This window comes from Syngnathus scovelli, chromosome 1 (assembly GCF_024217435.2).
Source record: "Syngnathus scovelli strain Florida chromosome 1, RoL_Ssco_1.2, whole genome shotgun sequence".
Taxonomy (NCBI): domain Eukaryota; kingdom Metazoa; phylum Chordata; class Actinopteri; order Syngnathiformes; family Syngnathidae; genus Syngnathus; species Syngnathus scovelli.
The window spans coordinates 29,715,364-29,739,335 of NC_090847.1; the positions used below are offsets into that span (position 1 = coordinate 29,715,364).

General features: G+C 51.9%; 1 protein-coding gene across 3 annotated transcripts; it reads left to right on the forward strand.

Annotated features, from left to right (window-relative positions):
• Positions 1 to 42: 42 nt before the first annotated feature.
• Positions 43 to 23,621, forward strand: chd3 (chromodomain helicase DNA binding protein 3). Of its 3 annotated transcripts, none has more exons than XM_049757917.2 (40): positions 43 to 478; positions 2,136 to 2,275; positions 2,356 to 2,544; positions 2,632 to 2,756; positions 2,820 to 3,058; positions 3,144 to 3,271; positions 3,365 to 3,476; positions 3,538 to 3,707; positions 3,917 to 4,177; positions 4,500 to 4,691; positions 4,756 to 4,979; positions 5,061 to 5,192; positions 5,259 to 5,358; positions 5,475 to 5,666; positions 6,036 to 6,248; positions 6,319 to 6,456; positions 6,874 to 6,995; positions 7,065 to 7,238; positions 7,337 to 7,478; positions 7,758 to 7,889; positions 7,946 to 8,063; positions 8,403 to 8,527; positions 8,739 to 8,970; positions 9,530 to 9,714; positions 10,507 to 10,684; positions 10,745 to 10,831; positions 12,037 to 12,122; positions 12,276 to 12,409; positions 12,497 to 12,641; positions 13,404 to 13,563; positions 13,627 to 13,697; positions 14,392 to 14,566; positions 14,675 to 14,761; positions 14,959 to 15,108; positions 16,229 to 16,337; positions 16,637 to 16,769; positions 17,254 to 17,449; positions 17,532 to 17,695; positions 17,939 to 18,050; positions 19,838 to 20,624. In XM_049757917.2, the coding sequence occupies exons 1-40, from the start codon at positions 295 to 297 to the stop codon at positions 20,062 to 20,064; spliced, it is 6,183 nt and encodes a 2,060-aa protein (XP_049613874.1). In that variant the 5' UTR covers positions 43 to 294; the 3' UTR covers positions 20,065 to 20,624. The 3 variants fall into 3 exon arrangements, with proteins under 3 accessions (XP_049613874.1, XP_049613884.1, XP_049613865.1); XM_049757927.2 differs by lacking the exon at positions 19,838 to 20,624 and adding an exon at positions 21,911 to 23,621 and having other exon boundaries at positions 45 to 478; positions 14,392 to 14,578; XM_049757908.2 differs by having other exon boundaries at positions 45 to 478; positions 14,392 to 14,578.
• Positions 23,622 to 23,972: the final 351 nt, after the last annotated feature.

The following is a 23,972-nucleotide window of genomic DNA, read 5'->3' on the forward strand; positions in this document are numbered from 1 at the left end:
AGGGGGCGCACGGGGTGAAGGGGAGGGGGGCTGAAATAATAATGTCAGCCATTTTTATGTAAGGGGATTTTTTTTCTTATTGGGGGTGTGTGTGTGTGTAGGGGGGTTGTTAAAAAATAAATATAAGAGGGCGGCCATCTTTGTTGCTCTCTGCCTAGTGTAAAATCCCCCCCCCCCAACCCCGATTTGAATATTAAATAAACAGCACGATACATTTTTTGTTTTTTTTTAGTTGGTCTTTTTTTGTTGTTGTTGTTTTGCGCACAAGGACGCGATCCCGATGAGAGGACTATCATGTCCTATCCACCGCGGGCCTTTGAGGAAGACGACAGCACGGCGCTTCATTCCGAGGGAGGAGATTTTGACGAAGAAGAAGGTGGCGGCGGCGGCGGCAACGGCGTCGGCAGCGGAGACTTATTAGACGCGAGAAGCGACGTCAACTCGCCGGCGGCGCTTCGGCCAACTGCAGCCAGCCCAGGTACGTCAGGGCGCCCGAAAGGGACGCCACGCCACGCCACGCCACGCCACGGCTGCGTTGAAAAATCATGCACGTCTCCAGCTCGGGGAGGGAGGGAGGAAGCAAGGAAGGAAGGAAGAAAGGAAGCTAAGAAGGACGATTTCAAGCACTGGGATGCGCACGAATCACGCTCGGTCTGCTCGGCAAGTTTGTGTCCACGGCCAAAGTGTCATCTTGCCCACTCACTCACTCACTGCCTCACTCACTCACTCACTGCCTCACTCACTCACTCACTCACTCACTCACCCACCCACCCAGTGACACGCGTGTCACAGGAATGACAGCGTTCCGGGACATTTCTCGCGATGCGTTCAAACGCAGTCGGGTTAAATCCGCGCACGAATGTCTCTCCTAACGCGACCGCTGCTGCTTCACGGGTGACTTCCAAGTAGGTTGATTTCACTCTGAGGAAGTTTCTGAGGGTGGAAGCAAAACATGTGTCAATGGCGCTTTTGTAAGGTTCAACAACTAAGATTCATTCGACTGGGGCTCCGCCACCGCGCCAGACTGATCAATAAAATGAGCTCCCGCAGCGCAGCGCAGCGCGGTCCTTAACCGTCCCGCGACCTCCACGGCTGCCGGAGTTGAAGCCCCTGCCCCCGATCCGTCGCGCCGCTCCACCGGCGGGGCCTACGAGTCCCCGAGTTCGAGTCGCCCGACGGCCGGCTCTCGGCGCGCCGTTGGCGGCGTTCCCACACGGCTCGCCGGGGAGCTGGAAGGAGTGAACGTAGACTCACTCAATCTCGGTTGATCACATTTAGGAATCATTTTCCTATCTCGCGTTTCTGTCCGGGTGTCAACCGACCAGAGTACCGAGTCCCACTTTTACCAACTGCAACTGTCGGGCCGCTTGCGCTTCAGCGTTTCAATATCGGCTCCAAACGTCTTGAGTGGACCTCGTGTGTTCTCACCGTGCTTATGTGAGTTTTCTTCTGGTGCTCCAAAGCAAAAACGTCATGCGTGTTCTGCTACCTGTGCACGGGAAGACGTAGAGAAGGTTTGGAAGGTACCCTTGAAAAAGTCTCATCTGGCACCCAGCTGTTCTGAGCACAGGTGTAGCGTCCGCCCGTCCGTCCGTCCGTCTCTCCTTCCATCCCTCAGTCCATCCATCAATCCATTCTCTGTCTGTCCGTTTGCCCGTCCACCTGCCCGTCTGTCCGTCCATCCGTCCGTCCGTCCGTCCGTCCATGCATCCATCCATCCATGCATCCATCCATCCATCCATCCATCCATCCATCCATCCATCCATCCATCCATCCATCCATCCATCCATCCATCCATGCATCCATCCATCCATCCATCCATCCATGCATCCATGCATCCATCCATCCATCCATCCATCCATCCATCCATCCATCCATCCACCCACCCACCCACCCATCCATCCGCCCCACTCCATGTTCTTCCAAGCAGTCGCATTTTTGCCTTTTCCTTTTCATCCACGCCGCCCCCGCGATTGTTGGCAAAGTTTCTTGTTTGCATTTGACGTTGGGATGTAAAGATGGAGGTGACGTTATCCTCTGATGCCCGTTGGAAAAAAACAGATGTTTTTTGCTGTGCTGCGCTTGGAGCAGAGCCAAGATTCTGCATCCCTTTTAACCATCCTCTTTTTCTCTAGAGGAAAAAGCGGACACGTCTGACAGGGAGGTCCCGAGTCGAAAGAAAGGACGTCCAAAGAAAAAGAAGGATGGCAAGAAGAAGGGGAAAGAGGGCAACGGCGCCAGGCGGCAAAAGGAGGGCGACGGCGCCAAGAAGCTCGTACGTGGCAGCGCCTCTCGCTCCACCGTCGTCAATCTGGTCAGCCGCTCGCTCCTCACCCTTCTATCGCGTCTGCTCAGGACAGCGACGTAGAGCGGGACTCGCCGCCGGACCAGGACTCGGGCGACCGCTCGGACAGCGGCGCCAGCGGCTCTGGCGAGAAAAGGAGGAGGAGGAGGAAGAAGCACAAAGAAAAGAAGGAGAAGAAAAGCAAGAGGAAGAAAAGCAATGACGAGGACCGAGGCAGCGCTCAAGAGGAGACCGCCCGGGTAAAGTCCCATCATCCGTGCACGTTGTCGTCGCTTCCCGTCTCGTGCGCGCACTCATCTGAGCGCCGGCCGGACGCTGCCCGGCAGCCCGCCGAGCAGAAGACCTCCGCCCGGCTGGCCGAGGAGTGGGGCCTGGAGGACGTGGATCACGCCTTCAGCGAGGAGGACTACAGGCAGCTCACCAACTACAAGGCCTTCAGTCAGTTTATGAGGTAAAAAACGCCGGCCCGATTCGATGTCTTCTTCCTTTGCGCACATTCTTCCCCTCCTGCCAGGCCCATGATCGCCAAGAAGAACCCCAAGATTCCCATGTCCAAGATGATGACTCTCCTGGGGGCCAAATGGCGGGAGTTCAGTTTCAATAACCCCTTCAAAAGCAACGCCGCCGTGGCCGCCGCCGTCGCCGAGCAGGTCTCCGCGGCCGCCGTCTCGCCGTCGCAGCCGCCACTGCCGCCGCCACTGCCGCCACCACTGCCGCCGCCTGTCGGCAAGGCTAAGACCAAAGAAGGCAAAGGTCAGTCCGGGTAGACCTCTTCTCCCTTCTAGTTGTCAAGTAGATCTGGCTGAAATGTGACCTACTTTGAGTTTTGCTGGCGCAGGGCCAGGCTACAAGAAGCGCAGCAAAAGTCCTCGAGTCCCCGACAGGAAAAAAACGAAGGCCAAAAAGATGGCGCCCGTCCGGCTCAAACTTTGGCCGGCGTGTGCCAAGAGGAAGAGGAGCTGCTCGGTGAGTAAGCGCGCGGGGGAGGGCCGGTCGGTCCCGGGTGGCCGGCGACGCTCGCGAGTGCCCTCACCTCGCCCGTCCTCCCGTCGCCGTCAGAGCGACGACCGGGACGAAGAGGAGTCGGAGCGGGAAGACGTCCACGGCTCGGACGGCTCGGGACGCCTCAAAAAGAGCAAGCGCGGGCGGCCGGCCAAGAAGAAGAAGAAAAGTAAGCGGCGCCGACTCCGACTCGGGCGCGCCCCCGTTCACGGCTCGCCTCGCGCTCGCAGGTGAGGAAGACGCCGACGGTTACGAGACGGACCACCAGGACTACTGCGAGGTGTGCCAGCAAGGCGGCGAGATCATCCTGTGCGACACCTGCCCGCGAGCCTACCACCTGGTGTGCTTAGAGCCCGAGCTGGAGAAGGCTCCCGAGGGCAGGTGGAGCTGCCCTCACTGCGTGAGTGCCGCCGCCGGCGCCACGTCTTCCGACCGGGCCCGTTGAGCGCAAAAATAACAAAGCGGCGTCTTCTCGAGGTATCCGGCCAAGGCACGGCCGAGAACGTACGCCACAGCGCCCGTCCCGAAGGAACGGGGGCCGCGCCGCGCCCGGGGCCCGATACGATGGCGAGTCTTTGCTGCCAATGGTCTGCTTGCCTCTCCTTCCAGGAAAAAGAAGGCATCCAGTGGGAGGCCAAATACGAAGACTTTGAGGACGCGGAGGAGGACGCGGAGGAGAGGAGCACGTCGGGGGCGGGGTCGGAGGACCACCACCACCACCACCACGAGCACATGGAGTTCTGCCGGGTGTGTAAAGACGGAGGCGAGCTGCTGTGCTGCGACACCTGCACCTCCTCCTACCACGTCCGCTGCCTGAACCCGCCACTGCCCGACATCCCCAACGGACAGTGGTTGTGTCCGCGATGCACGGTCAGTCGCTTCCTTTCTTGCTCTGTCTGTCTGTCTGTCTGTCTGTCTGTCTGTCTGTCTGTCTGTCTGTCTGTCTGTCTGTCTGTCTGTCTGTCTGTCTGTCTGTCCTTCCTCTTTTTTTCCATTCCTTCCATCAGCTATCCTTCCCCCTACCTCTCGACCTTTCATCCAAGCAAAAAGTACTGGAGGGAGGGAGGGAGGGACGGTGGACGTGGACGGAGGGAGGGAGGGAGGGACGGCCCGGCCTACTGTGTGTTCTTTGTTTGCGGTCTGGGCAGCATGGCCACTTTTCCTTCATTCCCCGGTTGCGTTCCGCCTTTAGTGCCCACCCATCAAAGGACGCGTGCAAAAGATCCTCCACTGGCGGTGGGGGGAGCCCCCGCCTGCGGTCCCCGCGGCGCCGGACGCAGCGCACGACCAGCCGCTACTGGCAAAGGGCCGAGCCGAGCGGGAGTTCTTGGTCAAGCTGGTCGGACGGTCCTACTGGCACTGCGCCTGGATCACTGAGCTGCAGGTGGAGACCAAAAGTTCGGCTCTTTGAAAGGCAAAATACGCTCTGACCCGCCCGACCCCTCCAGTTGGAGATCTTCCACTCGGTGATGTACCGAAACTACCAGAGGAAGACGGACATGGACGAGCCGCCCGCTTTGGACTACGGCTCCGGCGGCGAGGACGAGAGCGGGGCGGCCAACGGCCAGAAGCGGTGCTCCAAGGACCCCGAGTACGCCGTCATGGAAGTCAAGTTCTACAAATACGGCATCAAGCCTGAGTGGCTGCTGATCCATCGCATCATCAACCACAGGTACGTACGTAAGCAGCGAGTAATGGACCGTTGGCGCGTGCGTGGTCAATGCATTGGCTAACATTTTCAAATGCGTGGCAGTCTGGACAAAAAGGGCGCGTACCACTACCTGGTCAAGTGGAGAGACCTGACCTACGACCAGTGCACCTGGGAGCAAGACGCCACGGACATCCCCGACTTTGCCGTCTACAAAGCCAACTACTGGAGACACAGGTAGCACCTCGGAGAGCGCTTTGGGCCTGGTGCGCCGCCCAGCTCAGCCCACCCACCTTTACGCAGGGACGCCGTCACTGACCGAGACCCCCAGCGGCCTCGCAGGATGAGGAGCAAGAGTCAAGAGGGCCCAGACCCGCCTTTGCCCGCTTGGCCCGTCACCGACGTGAGCTCGCTCGCGTGGCGTGGCGTGGCGTGGCGTGGCATGTCTCCTTTCTGTTTTTCAAAAAAGAAGACAGAAAAGAAAAAAAACCAACAACCTTCCTTCCCATCTTCCCGCAGCCGACCATCAAATACGAGGAGCAGCCCGACTATGTGACGTCGACGGGCGGCACGCTGCATCTCTACCAGATGGAGGGTCTGAACTGGCTTCGCTTTTCCTGGGCTCAGGGCACCGATACCATCCTGGCCGACGAGATGGGTCTGGGCAAGACCATCCAGACCATCGTCTTCCTCTATTCGCTCTTCAAAGAGGTAGTCGCCGCTGGCCGCTCATGCCTTTTTTTTTTCTCTCCTAGCGGCCTCTGTGTTTTGTATCAAGGCCAGGAAAAAAGGAAAAAAAAAAACCCAAACCCTCAATATTAAAAGAAATGGACACGTTTTACAAAAATCAAGTTGTTTTTTTTCTAGCAAAAAAATTGTCGTTGCCCATTTCTGAAGCGAATCCTTTTTGTCAGATGTTCAAAATGAGCTTGAAACGATGCCACGTGAAGAGATTTTTTTTTTCCCAAGTTTCAACAAGAATGACAATAACACTCGAATAGTCTTTTCTCCGGGAAAACAGAAAAAAGTGCATTTGTTTGATTTTTGTGAGCATTTTGTGTGCGTTTGGCTACATTGCAGGGTCACACCAAGGGTCCGTTCCTGGTCAGCGCCCCGCTCTCCACCATCATCAATTGGGAGCGCGAGTTTGAGATGTGGGCGCCCGACTTCTACGTGGTCACCTACACGGGCGACAAGGACAGCCGAGCCGTCATCCGGGAAAACGAGTTCTCCTTTGACCACTCGCTGATGATGAAAGGCGGCGGCGGCGGCAAGAAGGCCTTCAAGACGAAGGCAACGAGAGGCGACGCCGCCCGCCCGTGCGCGGGACGAGATGATGACCATGATTTTTTTTTTGCTCCAGAGAGAGACGCCGATCAAGTTCCACGTGCTGCTGACCTCCTACGAGCTAGTGACCATCGACCAGACGGCGCTCAAGTCCATCGACTGGGCCTGCCTGGTGGTGGACGAGGCTCACCGTTTGAAGAATAATCAGTCCAAGGTGATTCATTTAAAAAGCTGCGTTCTTTTGAGAGAGAAAACCAAACGAAAAAAAGTCCAGCAAAGAGATGCTTGGCCAAAAAGCCAAATAATTGCCAGTGTAGGCCACAAGGTGGCGGCATAGCGCCACTTTGCTCGGAATGAAAAAAAAAATGAAAGCGTTGGAATTTGTTGCGCCTTCTTTGCGAAAGCTCCATTCAAAAAAAAAAAAAAAAAAAAAAACAACAACATTTTTTGGGGGGTACGCCTCCCTGGTTGTCATTCTTTGATTGTTTTGGCCTGCGGACAAGCACAGCCAAGGGGACGGCGTCCAAAACCACCCAAGCAAGCACAAAGCCATATGTTTGTGAAATCAATGTTATTAGCAAAATCAAGTTGCAAAATTGTGACATTAAAGTCCAACTTGATGTCGTGGCAGTTTTTCCGGCGCCTGAACGACTACAAGATTGACCACAAGCTGCTGCTGACGGGAACGCCGCTCCAGAACAACCTGGAGGAGCTTTTCCACCTGCTCAATTTCCTCACACCCAACCGCTTCAAGTAGGTTGCATTTTCTCCAAATCGAAATTTGCCACGTCATTGGGCGCGTGCGTCCCCGCCGCCGCGCAGCAACCTGGAAGGCTTCCTGGAGGAGTTTGCCGACATCTCCAAGGAGGACCAGATCAAGAAACTGCACGACCTGCTGGGGCCTCACATGCTGCGGCGGCTCAAGGCCGACGTCTTCAAGAACATGCCCGCCAAGACCGAGCTGATTGTGCGAGTGGAGCTCAGCCCCATGCAGAAGTAGCAAATTCTCACTCTCGTCCATTGCTTTTTTTTCCTTCAAAAATAAGAAAAGTGCATCCCGGCCGGCCGGGCCTTCTCGTTGTCTTCAAACCCAGAAAGTACTACAAGCTGATTCTAACCAAGAACTTTGAGGCTCTGAACTCAAAAGGCGGAGGGAACCAGGTCTCCCTGCTGAACATCATGATGGACCTGAAGAAGTGCTGCAACCATCCCTACCTCTTCCCCGTGGCCTCCATGGTGGGCAAAGTCAAAGTCAAAGTCAAAGTCTCCTTTATTGTCAATTCCTCCGCATGTCAAGACACACAAAGAGATCGAAATTACGTTTCTCACTATCCCAGGGTGACAAGACAGAGTTCACAGCGCACATACAAGTAAACAACACAGGAAAAATAAAACAAGTCCTCAGCTTCCGTCGAGCGGCCGCCGCACGCACGCACGCACGCACGCACGCACGCACGCACGCACCTCTGGCAACGTGCTACGGTGTGGCTCGCTCGCTCACTCCTTCGGTTGCAGGAGGCCCAGAAAACGGCCAGCGGCGCTTACGAGGGCTCGGCGCTCACCAAGGCTTCCGGGAAACTGACGCTGTTGCAGAAGATGCTGCGCAAGCTGAAGGAGCAGGGACACCGAGTGCTGGTCTTCTCGCAGGTGGGCCCGTTGGGCCTCGGTCCGTTGGGCCTGTTTGCTGACTCTCCTCTTTGCAGATGACCAAAATGCTGGACTTGCTGGAGGACTTCCTGGATTACGAAGGCTACAAGTACGAGAGGATCGACGGCGGCATCACCGGGGCGCTCAGGCAGGAAGCCATTGACCGCTTCAATGGTGAGTCCAAAAGGAGGAGTGAAGAACTTTTTTGCCAGATTGACAAAGGTAAATGACATTCCAAAATATGCAGCCACGATATTGTCAAGTTCAGCATAGAATAAAGAAGCCTTTTGGATGTTATCTTTGCATATTTCTTTTGTTCTTTATTTATTCATCTTGATCGCTTCATTTCATTTGGTATATTTTTATTTGGGATTTTATTCAAGCTATTTTTGATTATTTTTTCTAATATTGCGTCTGCAGAATATGGAAGGGGGAAAAAAAAAAGAACGTTTTCCCCTTTTCCATTCCCAAAATACACTCTCCTTTTTTCTGCTCCAAATGTCCTTTGTGCAGCTCCCGGCGCTTGTCAGTTTTGCTTCCTGCTCTCCACCCGAGCCGGAGGCCTGGGCATCAACTTGGCCACGGCCGACACCGTCGTCATCTTTGACTCGGACTGGAACCCCCACAATGACATTCAGGTTGCTTACGCGTCGGTCGGCCGGCCGGCCGGCCGGCCGGCCAAAAGCGTTGTTGTCTTTCTCAAAAAAGCTCTTTTATCTCTGAAAGAGATAAAAATGTTAAATGTGAATTCAAATAGCCTGTAATGTTCCTTTAAGCCCTTTGAGACTGTTTGTGATTTAGGGCTATACAAATAAACTTGACTTGACTTGACTCATTTTTGCCCTTCAGGCCTTCAGTCGGGCTCACCGCATCGGGCAGGCCAACAAGGTGATGATCTACCGCTTTGTGACGCGAGGCAGCGTGGAGGAGCGCATCACGCAGGTGGCCAAGAGGAAGATGATGCTGACCCATCTGGTGGTCCGGCCCGGCCTGGGCTCCAAAGCCGGCTCCATGACCAAGCAGGAACTGGACGACATCCTCAAGTTTGGAACCGAGGAGCTCTTCAAAGACAAGGGAGAAGGTGAGCGAGCGAGCGACCGCCAGAAATAGTTACAATGTTGAATCCAATTTTACGGCTTTCTAGGAAATAGGAAATGATTCTGAAAATGGTCTTTTTTGGATTGCTTCTGAAGAAAACCTTCCCATGCTATTGATTCGATGATATTGTTGTTGTTGTTATTATTATTATAATTATTATTGGAGAGAGAAAAAGCAGTCACAGTCTTATTTTTGTCACGGAAAAGTCACCATTTTAATACCAAGAAGTTGTACTCTTCTTATCTAGAAAATCAAGTTGCAAGTTTAGAAGTTAGTTTTTGGGCATAAAAAAAAAGTCACAATACCGCTTGAAGTCAATCCGATTTTTTGGGGAGCAATAAAACAGCATGATATTCTCTCGTTTTTTTGGGGAGCAGTAAAACAATATGACATAAATGAAGGTTGTTTTTTTTTTTTTGGGTAATAAAACAATATGACATAAATTACATTTTATTTACAGAAACAATCGTTTTTGGGGGGGGGAAATATTACAAGACTGAAATTGTCCTTATGGGTGGTTCTGTTTCTCCGGTCCCCGACAGGTATGAAGAGCTCGTCGGGGGATAAAGTTGAAGACGAGGGCAACGTGATCCACTACGACAGCGTTGCCGTCGAGAGGCTGCTGGACCGAAGCCAGGACGCCACCGACGACTCGGACGTCCACAACATGAACGAGTACCTGAGCTCCTTCAAAGTGGCCCGCTACATGGTCCGAGAGGAGGACAAGGTAAGAGGCCGGGCCGAGAACGTTGAGCAACACGGGCTTGCTTTTGTTTTTTCCCTTGCCTGGATTTCACTTCCAGCGTTACCTTTTTTGGACACTTGCTGGGAAAGGGGGGGAAAAAAAATTGGCAGCTCTGCTACATTCATCTCGCCAAAAAAGCGGTGAAATAATGAGCCGAGAGAAGCGAAATAGCGCCGCCGCGGCAGATAACTGGGGTGATAACTCCCGCTCGCATTTCTCACCGGAGCTGGATAAATATATTGACGGGCGCGGCCGCTTTAATCCGCCAAGAAACATCTGCACTTTGCCACAGCGCTAGCTAGCTAGCTAGCTAGCTAGCTAGCCTCTAGCACCAAGTATTTGAGCACAAACCACAGAAGAGCGTACACACATCGATGGCACCGATACTTTTTTGGCACCTTCTTGATCATCCATCCGCAAAGAACAACTAAAATGACTTGAGGAGTCGCGATCATCTCCTCGTTTCGGTACGGCCGCAAAATGAAGTGGGGAAAAAAACCCGTTTCTAGTTGGTTTCCGTATTTTTTGTTAGTATGTCCTAACTGCAACGTTTCTAAACGGCGTCTTCCGTTGCCTTTGTTTTTCCTGACAGATTCCTCGTATGAAAGAAAAATCGGAAAACCGGCTAACTTTGAAACGTGTAAAAAGTAAACCAAGGATTTTCAGGACAAGCAATGAAAACAAAATCAAAATCAAAAATCCAAGTTAACCGACGTGCTGCGTTTTGTGTTGGTTTGGTTTTCTTCTTTTCCTCACCTACATTTGGTACTCCAGATGGACGAGATGGAGCGAGAGATCATCAAGCAGGAGGAGAACGTAGATCCGGACTACTGGGAGAAGCTGTTGCGCCACCACTACGAGCAGCAGCAGGAGGACCTGGCCAGCAAACTGGGCAAAGGCAAGCGCAACCGCAAGCCCGTCAACTACAACGACGCCACGCAGGAAGACCAGGGTAAGATAAGGACGAGCAAAACAAGGAGTTGTCTGCGGCCAAACACATTTGTCCTTCCAGAGTGGCACGCTGACATTTCCGACAACCAGTCCGAGTATTCCGTGGGCTCCGAGGAGGAGGACGAGGACTTTGACGACCGTCCCGAAGGTCAGTTCCAAACGTTAGAGCTTCAAAAGCATCCTTCCTTCCTTCCTTCCTTCCTTCCTTCCTTCCTTCCTTCCTTCCTTCCTTCCTTCCTCCCTTCCTTCCTTCCTTCCTTCCTTCCTTCCTTCCTTCCTTCCTTCCTTCCTTCCTTCCTTCCTTCCTTCCTTCCTTCCTTCCTTCCTTCCTTCCTTCCTTCCTTCCTTCCTTCCTTCCTTCCGTCCGTCCGTCCGTCCGTCCGTCCATCCATCCAACTCAGGTGTGCTAGCTTCATGCTAACAAAGCTATCATAGACAGGCCACTGGAAACTAGATGTGCGGCTTTCACACACTCCGAGCACCGTAAAGAAAACAACAAAAGAGAATTAAATCTGGAAATCCCACCCAACCATGTCTTGTCAAAAGCTGGTCCATTTGGTGCAAAGTTACATCAATCAGGCTCAAGGAAAGTAGCATTTGATTAAGATTGGCGCGAGCTACCCTGCAAGCTACGCTGCAAGCTACGTTACAAGCTATGCTACAAGCTACTCTGTTGACCTTAATTAAACTAAAGCTACGTACCGGCAAAACCGTGTAAGCTAGCTAAGATACTTCTTTCCCCTGTGCTTACTATCGCTAGCTGTTTGTTAAACATGTCATTCACTCCAAACTATTTGCATTTGTTGGATTTTTAAAAAGTACGTATGTATAATTCTCAAAGATTTCACAAGATGGCGTCAAAGCCTTGAAAGCGCTAGCAGCGATATTTCAGGGGGGGGTAGAAAGTATCTGTCTGGTGTGGAAATTGCTCCTATTTTGCATGCGTGTGTGTGTGTGTTGAGGGGGTCATTTGGTTTGAATGGGTTTTTACATTATCGTTAGGAAACACACAGTTTGAATATCATCTGACTTTATTCAATCAGCGTATTGAATTGGGCTGTAAATGATTTGCAGCAGCAGCCCCCCCGCGCCAATAAAAAAGCAAATTTTGATTTAGCGGATCCAGTTGCCTGGCACGCTCGCGCAAAGCCCTTTGCCAAAACACACAAATCCAGACGGCCATCTTTGAGTGCAAGGAAGGGGGAGAAAAACTCGCTCACTCGCTCGCTCTCCTTTCCTTACCTCGCCAAGAAGCTCAATGTTTTCGTGAAAGGCGAGCATGCGATACGAGATTGAAACCGTGCCTTTTTTTTTTTTTTTTTTCTTGTTTCTTAACCCGTTGCTTCCCTGCAGGCCGGAGACAATCCCGCCGCCAGTTGAGGACCGAGAAGGACAAACCGCTCCCTCCTCTTCTGGCCAGAGTGGCCGGCAACTTGGAGGTCCGTCCGCCCGCCCGCCCATCCGTCCATCCGTCCGCCCGCCCGCCCGCCCGCCGGCCCGCCCGTCCGCCCGGCCGCCCGCCCGCCCGCACGCACGGCCCAGCCCGCTTTCTTGCAAATGTCCAAAGATGGATTTTTTTTTTTGTTTGCCAGGTTGTGGGCTTCAACACACGCCAGCGGAAGGCTTTTGTCAACGCGGTGATGCGCTGGGGGATGCCATCTCAGGACGCCTTCTCCTCTCAGTGGCTGGTCAGAGACCTCCGAGGCAAGAGCGAGAAGGAATTCAAGTAAGCATCGTGAACAAAAGCCAAAGAGGCCTTTGAGTGATTGAACGACGCACTGTCCGTCGTCCATCTATCCGTCCGGGCGGCCAGGGCGTACGTGTCGCTCTTCATGCGTCATTTGTGCGAGCCGGTGGCCGACGGGGCCGAGACGTTCGCCGACGGCGTCCCCAGGGAAGGCCTGTGTCGACAGCCGGTCCTCACGCGCATCGGCGTCATGTCGCTCGTCAAGAAGAAGGTGGGGCTCTTTTCTCTTCTGCGTGTATCGTATTTCCCAGACTATAAGTCGCTCCGGAGTACAAGTCGCACCAGCCATAAAATGCACAAGAAAGGAGAAAAACAAGCTGTATGAGTCGCAGTTTGGGGGGAAATCTATTGGACAAAGTCCAACACCAAGAACAGACATGTCCTCTTGACAGGCAATTTCAAATACAAATCGAAGAGGCAACAACAGGCTGAACGCCACGGTAGGCTAGGTTAGCAATACCTTCCCATCACGTCAGCATTGCTAACGTTACATAAACGAGGAACTGAGAATGTGCCTGACGGAACATGTAACTACAGCGCAAATAACATGCGAACAAGTTTAGCCACGCATCCGCGTCACTCCAAAACGTTAAATCCGACAAAATCTTCATTCTCTGTGGCTCTTATAAACAACTCCGCTAACCCTGAAAGTAGAAGACGCAGTGCTTTTGCTTCTACGCGGCTTACGTCAGACTCATCGTCAGTTGCAATTATTCCATAGGCCTAGAGGGCCTTCTCGCGGTTCAGTGTGAAAGTAACGTGAAATGATACGTGGTCACAATTTCGCGCACAAGTCGCTCCTGAGTATAAGTCGCACCCCCGGCCAAACTATGGGGAAAAAAAAAAAACAAACCCCCGCCACTTATAGTCTGGAAAATACGGTATATCTATTTTGTTTTGCTGCTTATGGCATTTAGCAGCAGCTCTTCCAATGAAGCCGGCCGGCAAGTAGCCGCTTGACCTTTGGGCCCAGATTCAGGAATTTGAGCACATCAACGGGCGCTGGAGTCTTCCGGAGCTCAAACCCGACGTCAGACCGGACAGACGCCCCTCCAGGGCGTCGTCCCCCGGCGGCGCCGAACCAGCCACCCTCGACGCCGGCTACGGCAACACGGCGTGCGCCTCCAAGCCAGGTCGGTGCGGAAAAATGGCAAAGTTGAGCGAGCGGCCAACTCGTGACCTTTTGTCGTCAACAGCGACGCCCGTGCCGACGGACAAGGACGACGGCGGCGGCGGCGGCGAGAAGGACCAGGATGAAGGGGAAGAGGTGGGAAGCCCAAGAAATGTCCTCTCCATCGCACTTTGCTTGTAATGCAAGGTTTGCGTTGGAAGTGCCGGCCGGTGGTGGCCCAATGGACATCTGCTGTTTTCAGGCATATTTGAATGAAGCCAGTGAATCTCGGTACTTCTCAAAAGAAAATGCTCAACCTGCGCATGTTTTCTTTTGATTTCACTTCAGCTGGATTTCACATTGAAGTACTTTAGATTTTTTAAGCACGTCGACCTTGATAAAATACTTATTTTTATACATTTCGATCAGGTTTATTTCTTTCTTTATTTATGTCTTTATTGACTTATCTATTTATATTATTTATTCGTCAGTCTTGACATTTTTTTCCAAAACTTGAGCTTAGTTGTAAAAATACTTCAAACACTTCTTTTTATACAATTTAGTCTGCTTAATTGATTGATATATTTTTGAATTTCAATTCCAAAACTTAGTTGTGAAAATACTAACAATATACAATTTAGCATGCTATTTTTATTTTGTTTTATTTATTTATTTATTTTTATTTTTTAGCTATTTATTATTATTTCTTTTTCTCGAATTTTTTGTCCAAAACCTGAGCTTAGTTGTAAAAGTACTTATGGTTTCTTTTATTTTTAAATCATTTCTTGTCAGTCTCAAGGTTTTTTTTTTTCCAAAACTTCAAATCAAATGTGGTCCTTTGTCGCTTCAGCTTTGCGCAGTGCAAAGCGTGGGTCCCCCCAGTGCCAAAACAGAGGACAAGCGTTCATGTACGGAGGAGAAAGAAGACGAGGGGAACGGGCAAGCGAGCAGCGCCTTGCCGCAGGAGAGGAATTGGCCAGCAGACAAGAGCGTTGCAACAACCGAGCGTGACGGGAAGGTGCAAGGTGGCAAAACGGGTACTCCCCTCCCCCCAATCATAATTCACCTCCTTGTATTTGATGGAGCTAGTCACATATCGAACTTTGGGCTAAAGCTCTGCGTGGGTCTCTTAGATGGCCAAAAGGTGGATGAGGAGCGGCAAAAAGACACGGCCGAGCCGGAAGCGGCCCGGTCCCAGGAGCCCGCCCAAACCGAGAAAGGTGCAGCGCTCGGCTCGGCTCGGCTCGGCTCGGCTCGGCTCGGGGCTCGGCCCGGGGCTCGGCCCGGGGCTCGGCCCGGGGCTCGCCTCGGTTCGGTCCGGGGCTCGGCCCGGGGCTCGGCCCGGGGCTCGCCTCGGCTCAGCTGAGACGTCTTTTTCCGTCCTGCGCCTTAACCTGACCTTTCTTGTTGTCAACAGAGGAGATGCAAAGTGAGAAGGACGCTGCCGCTGCTGCCGCCGCCGCCGCCGCTGCTGGCAAAGAAGTGCGAGAGGTGAAGGCGGAGCTGGCTAAGCTGCCTGTGGCGCGACCTCGCTTCATGTTTAACATTGCTGACGGCGGCTTTACTGGTCAGTACGCTATGATGCAACTCTCATTTCAAATAACCTACGTAGGTACGGAGTATATTATATGAACTGAGTGAAGAAGGTACAGTAGGTAGTCGGGGTGAAGGATTTTGAAATGACTTTTTTTTTTTTTTTTTTTTTTTTCGGTCGATATTCTCATTTCATATTTGATTAGTTTCCCATGTACCGTAATTTCCGGACGACAAGTCACTCCAGAGTATAAGTCGCACCAGCCATAAAATGCATAATGAAGGAGAAAAACACATATCTAAGTTGCACCGGAGTGAGTACAAGTGGCACTTTCATATGAAAATAGAATAGGCAACAACAGGCGGAGCGCTATGATATGCTGAGTTACCATTACGTTAGCATCGCTAGCATTACATAAACACATAAGCAAGGAACTAAGAATGTGTCTGACGTAACATTTGATTCAAATAACTATAGCATAAGTAAGGTCATCAAACCGTCTGTGTCACTCCAAATCATTAAATCCAATGAAATCTTCGTCTTCTGTGTCACTTATAAACAACGCCGCTGTGAATGGATTCAGACGCATTGACAGTTGCAGTTGCAATTATTCCACAGGCCTAGAGCGCCCTCTTGCGGTTCAGTGTGAAAATAACATATGAAAAGATATGTGTTAATCATTTCACAAATAAGTCGCTCCTGAGTATAAGTCGCACCCCCTCCCCCGGCCAAACTATGAAAATAAACTGCCACGCGTAGTCCGGAAAGTACGGTATATCTTTCTGAGGTGTGTACTGGATGGTAACACCTGCATCGAAATGAATCCCTGCCCCTGCCTCGATTATTTATAGAAACGGAAAATCAAATGGGGCTCCAAATTGACCCTACTTCCAGAAATGCTCAGTTACAGCTGTCCAATGCGACACGCCGTTGTTGTTGTTGTTGTTATTACTAAGGAAGGAAAGTTCAGTAGAAAGGGAGGGAGGACGCGGTCCATGGTTGGACTTGGATAAATAACCATATATGAACTTGGAAACTTGGAACATTGGGTGTGTGTGTGTGTGTGTGTGTGTGTGTGTGCGTGTGTGTGCGTGTGTGTGTGTGTGTGTGTGCGCGCGCGTGTGTGTGTGTGTGCGCGTCTCCCCCCCCACAGAGTTGCACACTCTTTGGCAGAACGAAGAGCGGGCCGCTATCTCCTCGGGAAAGATGAGCGATATCTGGCACCGCCGCCACGATTACTGGCTCCTGGCAGGAATCGTCGTGTATCCTTGGCGACGCAGGAAAGCGGCCAGCCCTCTGAAGCCCCCCCCGCTTTTTGACAGCAAACCAAAACATTAAGAACATGTCGTCCTCAGTGTTTAGCGAATCAACGGCGTAAATCTAGTTTGATGACGCCCGCCATGCAGACTTCTTCAAAAATCCAATTGCCAATTGTGCTAGCACAGCGTCTACCTTTCACTTTGACTGCGTGTTGGGTTTAAGAAAAGCCCCCAAAATCACCATGATGGCGAGGTTTGTCCATTTTTGGACAGTTTTGTCCTTGACCCGGGCCCGGCTCCAGCCACGGCTACGCTCGGTGGCAGGACATCCAAAACGATCCGCCGTTCGCCATCGTCAACGAGCCCTTTAAGTCGCAGGCCAACAAAGGCAACTTCCTGGAAATGAAGAACAAGTTCCTGGCTCGCCGCTTCAAGGTCAATCTCATTGTGGCCGTTTGAAAGGAGCTCTCTCTGTCAGCTGACACACCGGTGCTGACTGACCGCAGCGTTCCTCATCCTGTTTGCTTGCGGCCTGGCGCGTGTGTGTGGTGCCACATCCTCATTTACGCAATCTCTTGCATCACTTGCTCCGCGCTCCAAACCAAGCGGTGTCGAGTCAATAAATAGCAGCGTTCTTGATGATTCTGGGCGCTCGCTACGTGTGCTGTCGAGGGACCGGTCCCTCGCTTGCTCGCTCGCTCGCTCGCTCGCTTCCTCGACACTGCGCTGGGGTCAATCTGCAAATGCCAGACGGTTTCTCTTGTCTTACACATTCATTCGCCCCGCTTTTTTGGTGTTCTTTCCTCTTTTTTTCCTGTTTGCCAAGGACCTTGAAAATAGGATTGTATGATTCTCCCAAATTGTAGCAAGTTAGCGTCAACGCTGCCATTCATTCCCGCTCCCTCCCTCCCTCCCTCAGCTGCTGGAGCAGGCGCTGGTCATCGAGGAGCAGCTGCGGCGGGCGGCCTACCTGAACATGACGCAGGAGCCCAGCCACCCGGCCATGGCGCTCAACGCGCGCTTCGCCGAGGCGGAGTGCCTGGCCGAGGCGCACCGGCACCTCAGCGAGGAGTCGCTGGCGGGCAGCAAGCCGGCCAACGCCGTCCTGCACAAAGGTCCGTGGCGTGAGATCTGTCGTTGGGAGCGCTTGGAAAAGGCACGCCGAGGTCCAAGGCGCTGGTGTTGTTGTGCTGGCAGTGCTCAACCAGCTGGAGGAGCTGCTGAGCGACATGAAGGCCGACGTGACCCGGCTGCCGGCCACGCTGTCCCGAGTGGCGCCCATCGCCGCGCGCCTGCAAATGTCGGAGAGGAGCATCCTCAGCCGGCTGGCCAGCAAGGGCACGGAGACGCACGCGCCCCCGGTCAGCCCATTCGCCACGCAAACATGAAGAATGACGGCGCCGCGCTTGGCCAGTCAAAACGCACGGCCCGCCCGGCAACCTGCGCTCGCTCTTTCACGCCGCAAGTGTTATGTACATCAGCGCATTCTCCTCCCTCGCCACCTTGAAGCACTTTACAATCTTCTTCTCGCCGCCCCCATCCTTCCGTCTCGGTCGGTCGGTCGATGCCGTCTTGCCTGAACTCGTCATCCCTTTTCTTTACAGCCTGTCCCTCCCGGACCCTACGCCACCCCTCAGCACTACGGCGCCCCCTATGCTCCGGGGCCAATGGGCGGGGCCAACTACAGTCAGATGCCGCCCGGCTCCTTCATATCAGGTCAGTGAGTCTCTTTGAAAGAAGACGAAAAAGAAAAAAAAGTCAATCGATGAAGGGCTAAAAATCGCTTTTGGCCATGTGCCAAACTTGTTCTTCGCTGGAAAGTCAAGATGAATCTTTGTCAGCATATTTACATGCTGCATTTGGGAGCCATTTCGTTTTTCAAACACAAATCATTTGGCGCTTTTCGCGAGGGTCCCCATCCGGATGTATGCGGGCACCCCTTGACGATTTTCTGCCACATCCGACCCAACCCAATATCTTGTGTCGGATCGCAATGGAGAACAAACAACGAAGGGGGGGGGGGGGGGGGGATTACAGTAAAAACGTCCTTCATTTTTGTTCCGTAAATGAGCTATTCATTAGACTGTACGGCCGTTGAGCAGAACTTTACCAATGACTCCATTTCAGCCATTTTTATGGAAACGAACAAACCGGCTGGAAAAAGTCAAGTGAATTGAAAAGAGCCAAACAAAAGACACCACCACCACCACCACCACGATATGAGCACGCTGTTCTGTACTCCATTAGCGACTCCACCGTCCGTCGGCGGCCTTGTGCTGGTGATGCGGGCAAAAAGCTGCTTCTATTGCTTCTATTTCAAGACTTCATCTGAGGAATTCCATCCTTGTAGCGCGTTCTTCACATGGCCACCCAATCTGGACTTGAGCGTGGATGTCGAGGCTCTTTGAACCGAATGACGACTCATTTTGCCACTCGGGAATGTGCACGTTGCGATTTGGCCGCCACGTCCCTCCCGATGCCGCCGCCGCCGCCACTGCTTGTCAATTGCCGTTGAGCGTGTCATGTGCTAGCCAGACGCGCTCTGTGGCTGGCTGGCTGGCTGGCCGGCTGGCTGGCTGGCTGGCTGGCTGGCTGGCTGGCTAGCCGGCTGCCTGGCTGGCTGGCTGGCTGGCTGGCTGGCTGGCTAGCCGGCTGCCTGGCTGGCTGGCCGGCTGCCTGGCTGGCTGGCCGGCCGGCCAACGTGCTGCCCAGATGCGGCAGAGAAAAGTGCAAAAAGATGCTCTTGCCACAACGACTCAAGTTGACTCTGTGTAATTGGAGAGAGAGAGAGAGAGAGCGAGAGAGCGAAACATCTGTCAAAGGCATTGCACGACGACGCATGGGCGAAAATGTCATTATCCCCCGGGCGGTGCGCCAAGAAAACACGCAGGAGGTATTTTGAGAGGGACGCCAACCGCAGCGCAGATGCGCTCTGCTGGCGTAAATGCGTGACCACGGAAATAGCTGCCAGTTGCCCCTCCGAGCCCGTACCAGGCCGCGTCGCCGCCCTCGCCCTGATTGGCGTAGCGAGGGAGAAAAGCAACGAAAAGCAAAGCAAAGCAGCTGGCTGCTGGACAAGAGTTAAAAAGAACAAATCCAAAGAGTTGGCCACCCTGGAATAGCACTGCCTGTCCTCCCAGACATTCCTATGTGCATGAAACGCAAATGCCGAGGCTCCCATGGTGCTCGCCAGCCATCCCACATCTCGTGAGGCTCCCTTTTGTCCAAACCTGTCAGGCCTCCCTCACCTGGACTTGCCACGGGAGAGAGCATGTGGGTCCACCAGACCATCGCCCCACCCCAGTAGCCGACCGATTAAATCCTCCTCGCGGCGAGTGTCCCGTCGCGGTGGTCCCTCCTTCCTTCCTTCCTTCCTTCCTTCCTTCCTTCCTTCCTTCCTTCCTTCCTTCCTTCCTTCCTTCCTTCCTCCCTCCCTCCCTCCCTCCCTCCCTCCCTCCCTCCGCTAGCCTCGGCTACAGTCTGCCGCTTGTCTGCCCCCACAGAAGCTGCTTGGGGGCCGGCCGGCACCGGCGCGTGCCAGAAGACCAAGGAGCACGATGTGGTGCAGCGCCAGCGGGTGGTGGACCTGTGGAAGGACGGCAAGTCGGAGGGGGCCATCGGCCTGGAGCTGCGCATGCCCAAGTCCACGGTGCACAGCATCATCGTCAAGTATCGCCTCAGTAACACGGTGGAGAACCTGCCGCGCAACGGTCGCCCCAAAAAACCCTGAGCGCCCGCCCAAAGCCAGGACTGTGCCAGCCGCCGGCCGGGACTGTGCCTTGTGGAATACCCAACTAGAGAGAGACGACTTGCATGGGGGGAGGGGGGAACTACTCTGAGAAGACTGAAGGTTAATCCAGTGGCGGGTTGTCAGGAATTCAGAGCTGCATATAAATTCCTGATTTCCTCAGGTTTTTACACTCCCCCCCATCCCCACCCCCCCACAGACAAACACACTTTTGGAAAAAAAAAGAGTTCCCCTAGGATCAATTCTTCATCCACCGGCAGACTCAAGGAGCCTTTCTCCTCGCTTTGACCCGATCCTCCCTCATTCCTGCACAGTCTTCCATCTGGACACGCTCGCTGGAGTTCTGTCTGGAGCCCACACAGATTCCGGCAAAGACCTCGCGGTATCTGCGACGGTGACCAAAGTGATCCGGGAAGGGAACGGGGAGCTCCGTGAACACGAGACTCCATTACGTATCTGGCTCCGATTGCATTTTTGGGCGACAAAAGGTGCCGCGGATGCTTTTGCTTCAAGGCTTCATTAAAAGGAAGCTGTGCGTCCTCTTTTTTTTCAATTATTATTTTTTTCTCCTCCGTGTTGCATAGCATTGGCCATCAAACACCTTTCCATTTTGCTCGCATGCCTTTCCATAGTCCAAGGACAAACGAGCAACTCGGCAAATTGGCACGTGCCAATATCCACGTCCATTTTCGATCGCAAGTTGGGGCCGCTTGCTGGATTCTATTTGGAGCGCGGTCCGTGCTGCATTCCCCGCAGCAACATTTAGCGTCTGGCTTCTTTTTTTTCTTCTCTCTTTTTTTAGCCGCTAAAGAAGCAGATTTCCTCATGTGGGATTGGTGGCGAGCAAAGGCCCAAAGAATTGTGCTGTTGCTGTTGCTGTTGCTGTTGCCGTGTCATGGATGTGTGTCAAAGTGGCGCTCAGAGGCCCGCGCAAATCATTTCCAAGCTCTGATTTGGATGGAGAATGTGTGGATTTCTGAAAGGCCGGCCTGAGCGACTCTGCTGTTGCACGCGCGCAGGCACGCACGCACGCACGCACGAAGGCACGCACGCACGCGGGCCCGCCTGGTCCAGAATAGAAGGCTTTGGCGCGGCTGCCAAGATGGCAGCGTTTTGCATGCTCGAATAGCAGACGGTGTTTTTTTATGATCTGCTCGATCCGTCTCGCTTCATCCGCTGCGGTGCCGAGTCGCTGCAGAACAATCCCGGCCGAGCTCAAGGGGTCTGTATTATTTCAAAACAAGCCCCCCCTCCCGAACCCCCTTTTGATAAATGCTCTGGTGACTTTTGCTTGGGCTATCCACCCGTCTGATCCTCTACGTCGTCCCATTTGTCCTCACGAGCCTCCGTCCAAGCGGTGTCAGGCCTAAAGGTGGCCGTTTTGGGGGATGGAGAATTTCGCACACGCCCTCTGGTGGAAGAGCGGTGCACCGTGCTGTGCGATTCTCCCGGCCTCCGTTTGTTTTGCTTCTCATGTGATACTCTCCCTTCTCTTTTTCCGTTCCCTCCGCTGGCCCCGCGCTGGCAACAAACTGAGTCAGTCAACCCCCCCTTTATCGCAGGGCTGATCTGGAAGTGCTGTTATGACATTTGAGCCGCGGTGCGAGCGCAGCCGTCGTCTATTCCTGTCTTTTGTTTGGAAAAGGTGCTCTTAAACTGGCCCCCGGCCGGCCGAGCACGTTTGTGTCGAATGAGCCTTACTTTTGGAGTGCCACAAGGGCACTATTGAATGTGGTGCATCTGTTTCACTGCTGAGCACTCCATCCATGCATCCATCCATCCATCCATCCATCCATCGCTTGTCCTTTTTTTTCTGGCCGCCTTGCAGTGCTCAACGGACCCCCCTTGTCCTTGTCTTTGTCCTTGCCTGTCAAGAAGGAACGGGAAGGAGAGCGGCGACGGGAGCAACGCGGTGGGGAGATCATCTGCATTGACGACTAGACTGGGTGGATACGCACGCACGCACGCAAGCACGCACGCACGCACGCACGCACGCACGCACACTCACACGCAACGTATTCAAGCTACAGTGAAAAGTACCAATATTTTATTGAGAATGAAGTCATTGTTTGACTGACTCTGGTCGAGCAGACAATTCTTTTATTTGTTTAAAAAATGCAACATGAGAATGACCAGTTTTGACTTTTTCCAAAGTAAAGGATAACTTATCCCCAAACATAGTTGATTGATCAAAGTTTCATGTTCTCGTTCCAAACATATGAGTCATTTTGGCAAGATAATGCCTTTGATGCTTGAGAAAATGAATATTCCTCTTTTCTTAATGTTTCACAAAAAATCTGACTTTATTCTCTTCAAATGACATTTTCAAGAAATACAACTTTATTCTCATGAAATGAACACAACTTGATTCTTGTAAGATCAATTGTTTTCTCCCAAAGCTCTTTTTTCTTCAGTTTGATCCCAACTTTTTTCCCCAAAAGAATCCGATTTTGTCCCTCCCAAATACTTTCTTCTCCAATGTCTTCATTCTCACAAGACTTTATTCTTGTTCGACAGTCTGCGAAACACATTATTTTCTCAGTATTTCAATTGAAAAGAAAGAAAGAAAGACTGATGATGGCACGACTTGATTCTTGGATACTATTTACTTCTTTTTAGTCTGGCCTTAACACACGCATACATATAATTTATATACACGCGCACACACACTTGGAGTTCTCCCAACTTCCCATGCTTGTCTGCGTCAAAGCACACTACTCCTCAATGAACGTCCTCTTCGGACACCTCTCGGCATCCTGACGCTGAAAGCTGCACGCGAAATTTGCGTCGGTCTCAACACTTTGCTAACGGTTTATTTTATTATTTGATTTTTTTTACTACAAAGCTCCCTGTGACCGTTTCTGACACATTTTGCAAACAAATCAGTATTAGCCGATGCCGCCCCCCCCCCCCCCCACACACACACACACGTCTTTGTCTTCCACCATGAAGATCGTAGTAAAATTTCATTTTTCATGCTTCCGTCTTAGATTTGCGGATGACTTTAAAGCTATTAAAACATCTAAAGTTGAAACGGCAGCCGGCAGGTGCGAGCTGCCTGGTTTAACAAAACATGGAATGTGATTGGTGAACACTCGAGCAAGCAAGCACATTTCAATGTTTTGTTTTTCTCTTAAATGGACTTTTTTATATCACAAAACCTGGCATTGAAACAGGGGTGTGTAGACTTTTTCTATCCACTGGAATATGCTAGCCACAAAGCCATACGCAAGTCAAACTAATTAGATTTGTTGAAGACTAGTACAACAACCAAAAACGGACTTATTTACACATAAGAATGAACAACGTGAGTAAAAGAAAAAACATGTATTTCATTTCTTGTTTCCGGGTGAGAATGTAGCCCCCCTAAAAAAAAAAAAAAAAAAATCACGTTACTTTATCCTTTTTTTTTCTTTTTTTTATCTTTTGTCACTATGCCTATCAAATGTTGGCTGGCAATGAAAGTATATAGAAATAACACATCTGTTTATTTTTTTTCTTTGTTTGTAATAAAACTGAACAAAATGAGACACACATTCTATTGGAATACTTTTTGGTTGTTGTTGCCGTGAAAGGACGGGAACCAACACGTAGTCGTAGACTGTCGACTGGATAGCTAGCGCACTGCCTGAGCGGAGTGCCACAAGGCTCAATATTAGGGTACCATTGGATATCCTTTCAAGAATGACAATAATAACAAATCAAGAAATACGTAAATCATTGTGTTCCTGAAAACTTGACACACTAAACCCCGTATTGTGAAAATGATCTCGATGAATGTATTCATAGTAAATGTATTTGATTTATTTTCATTTGATGAAAATACCGCTGTAATTCATCAAAAACAAAATATTAACAAAGTGAAACTCGTACTCCAAAAAAAACAAAAA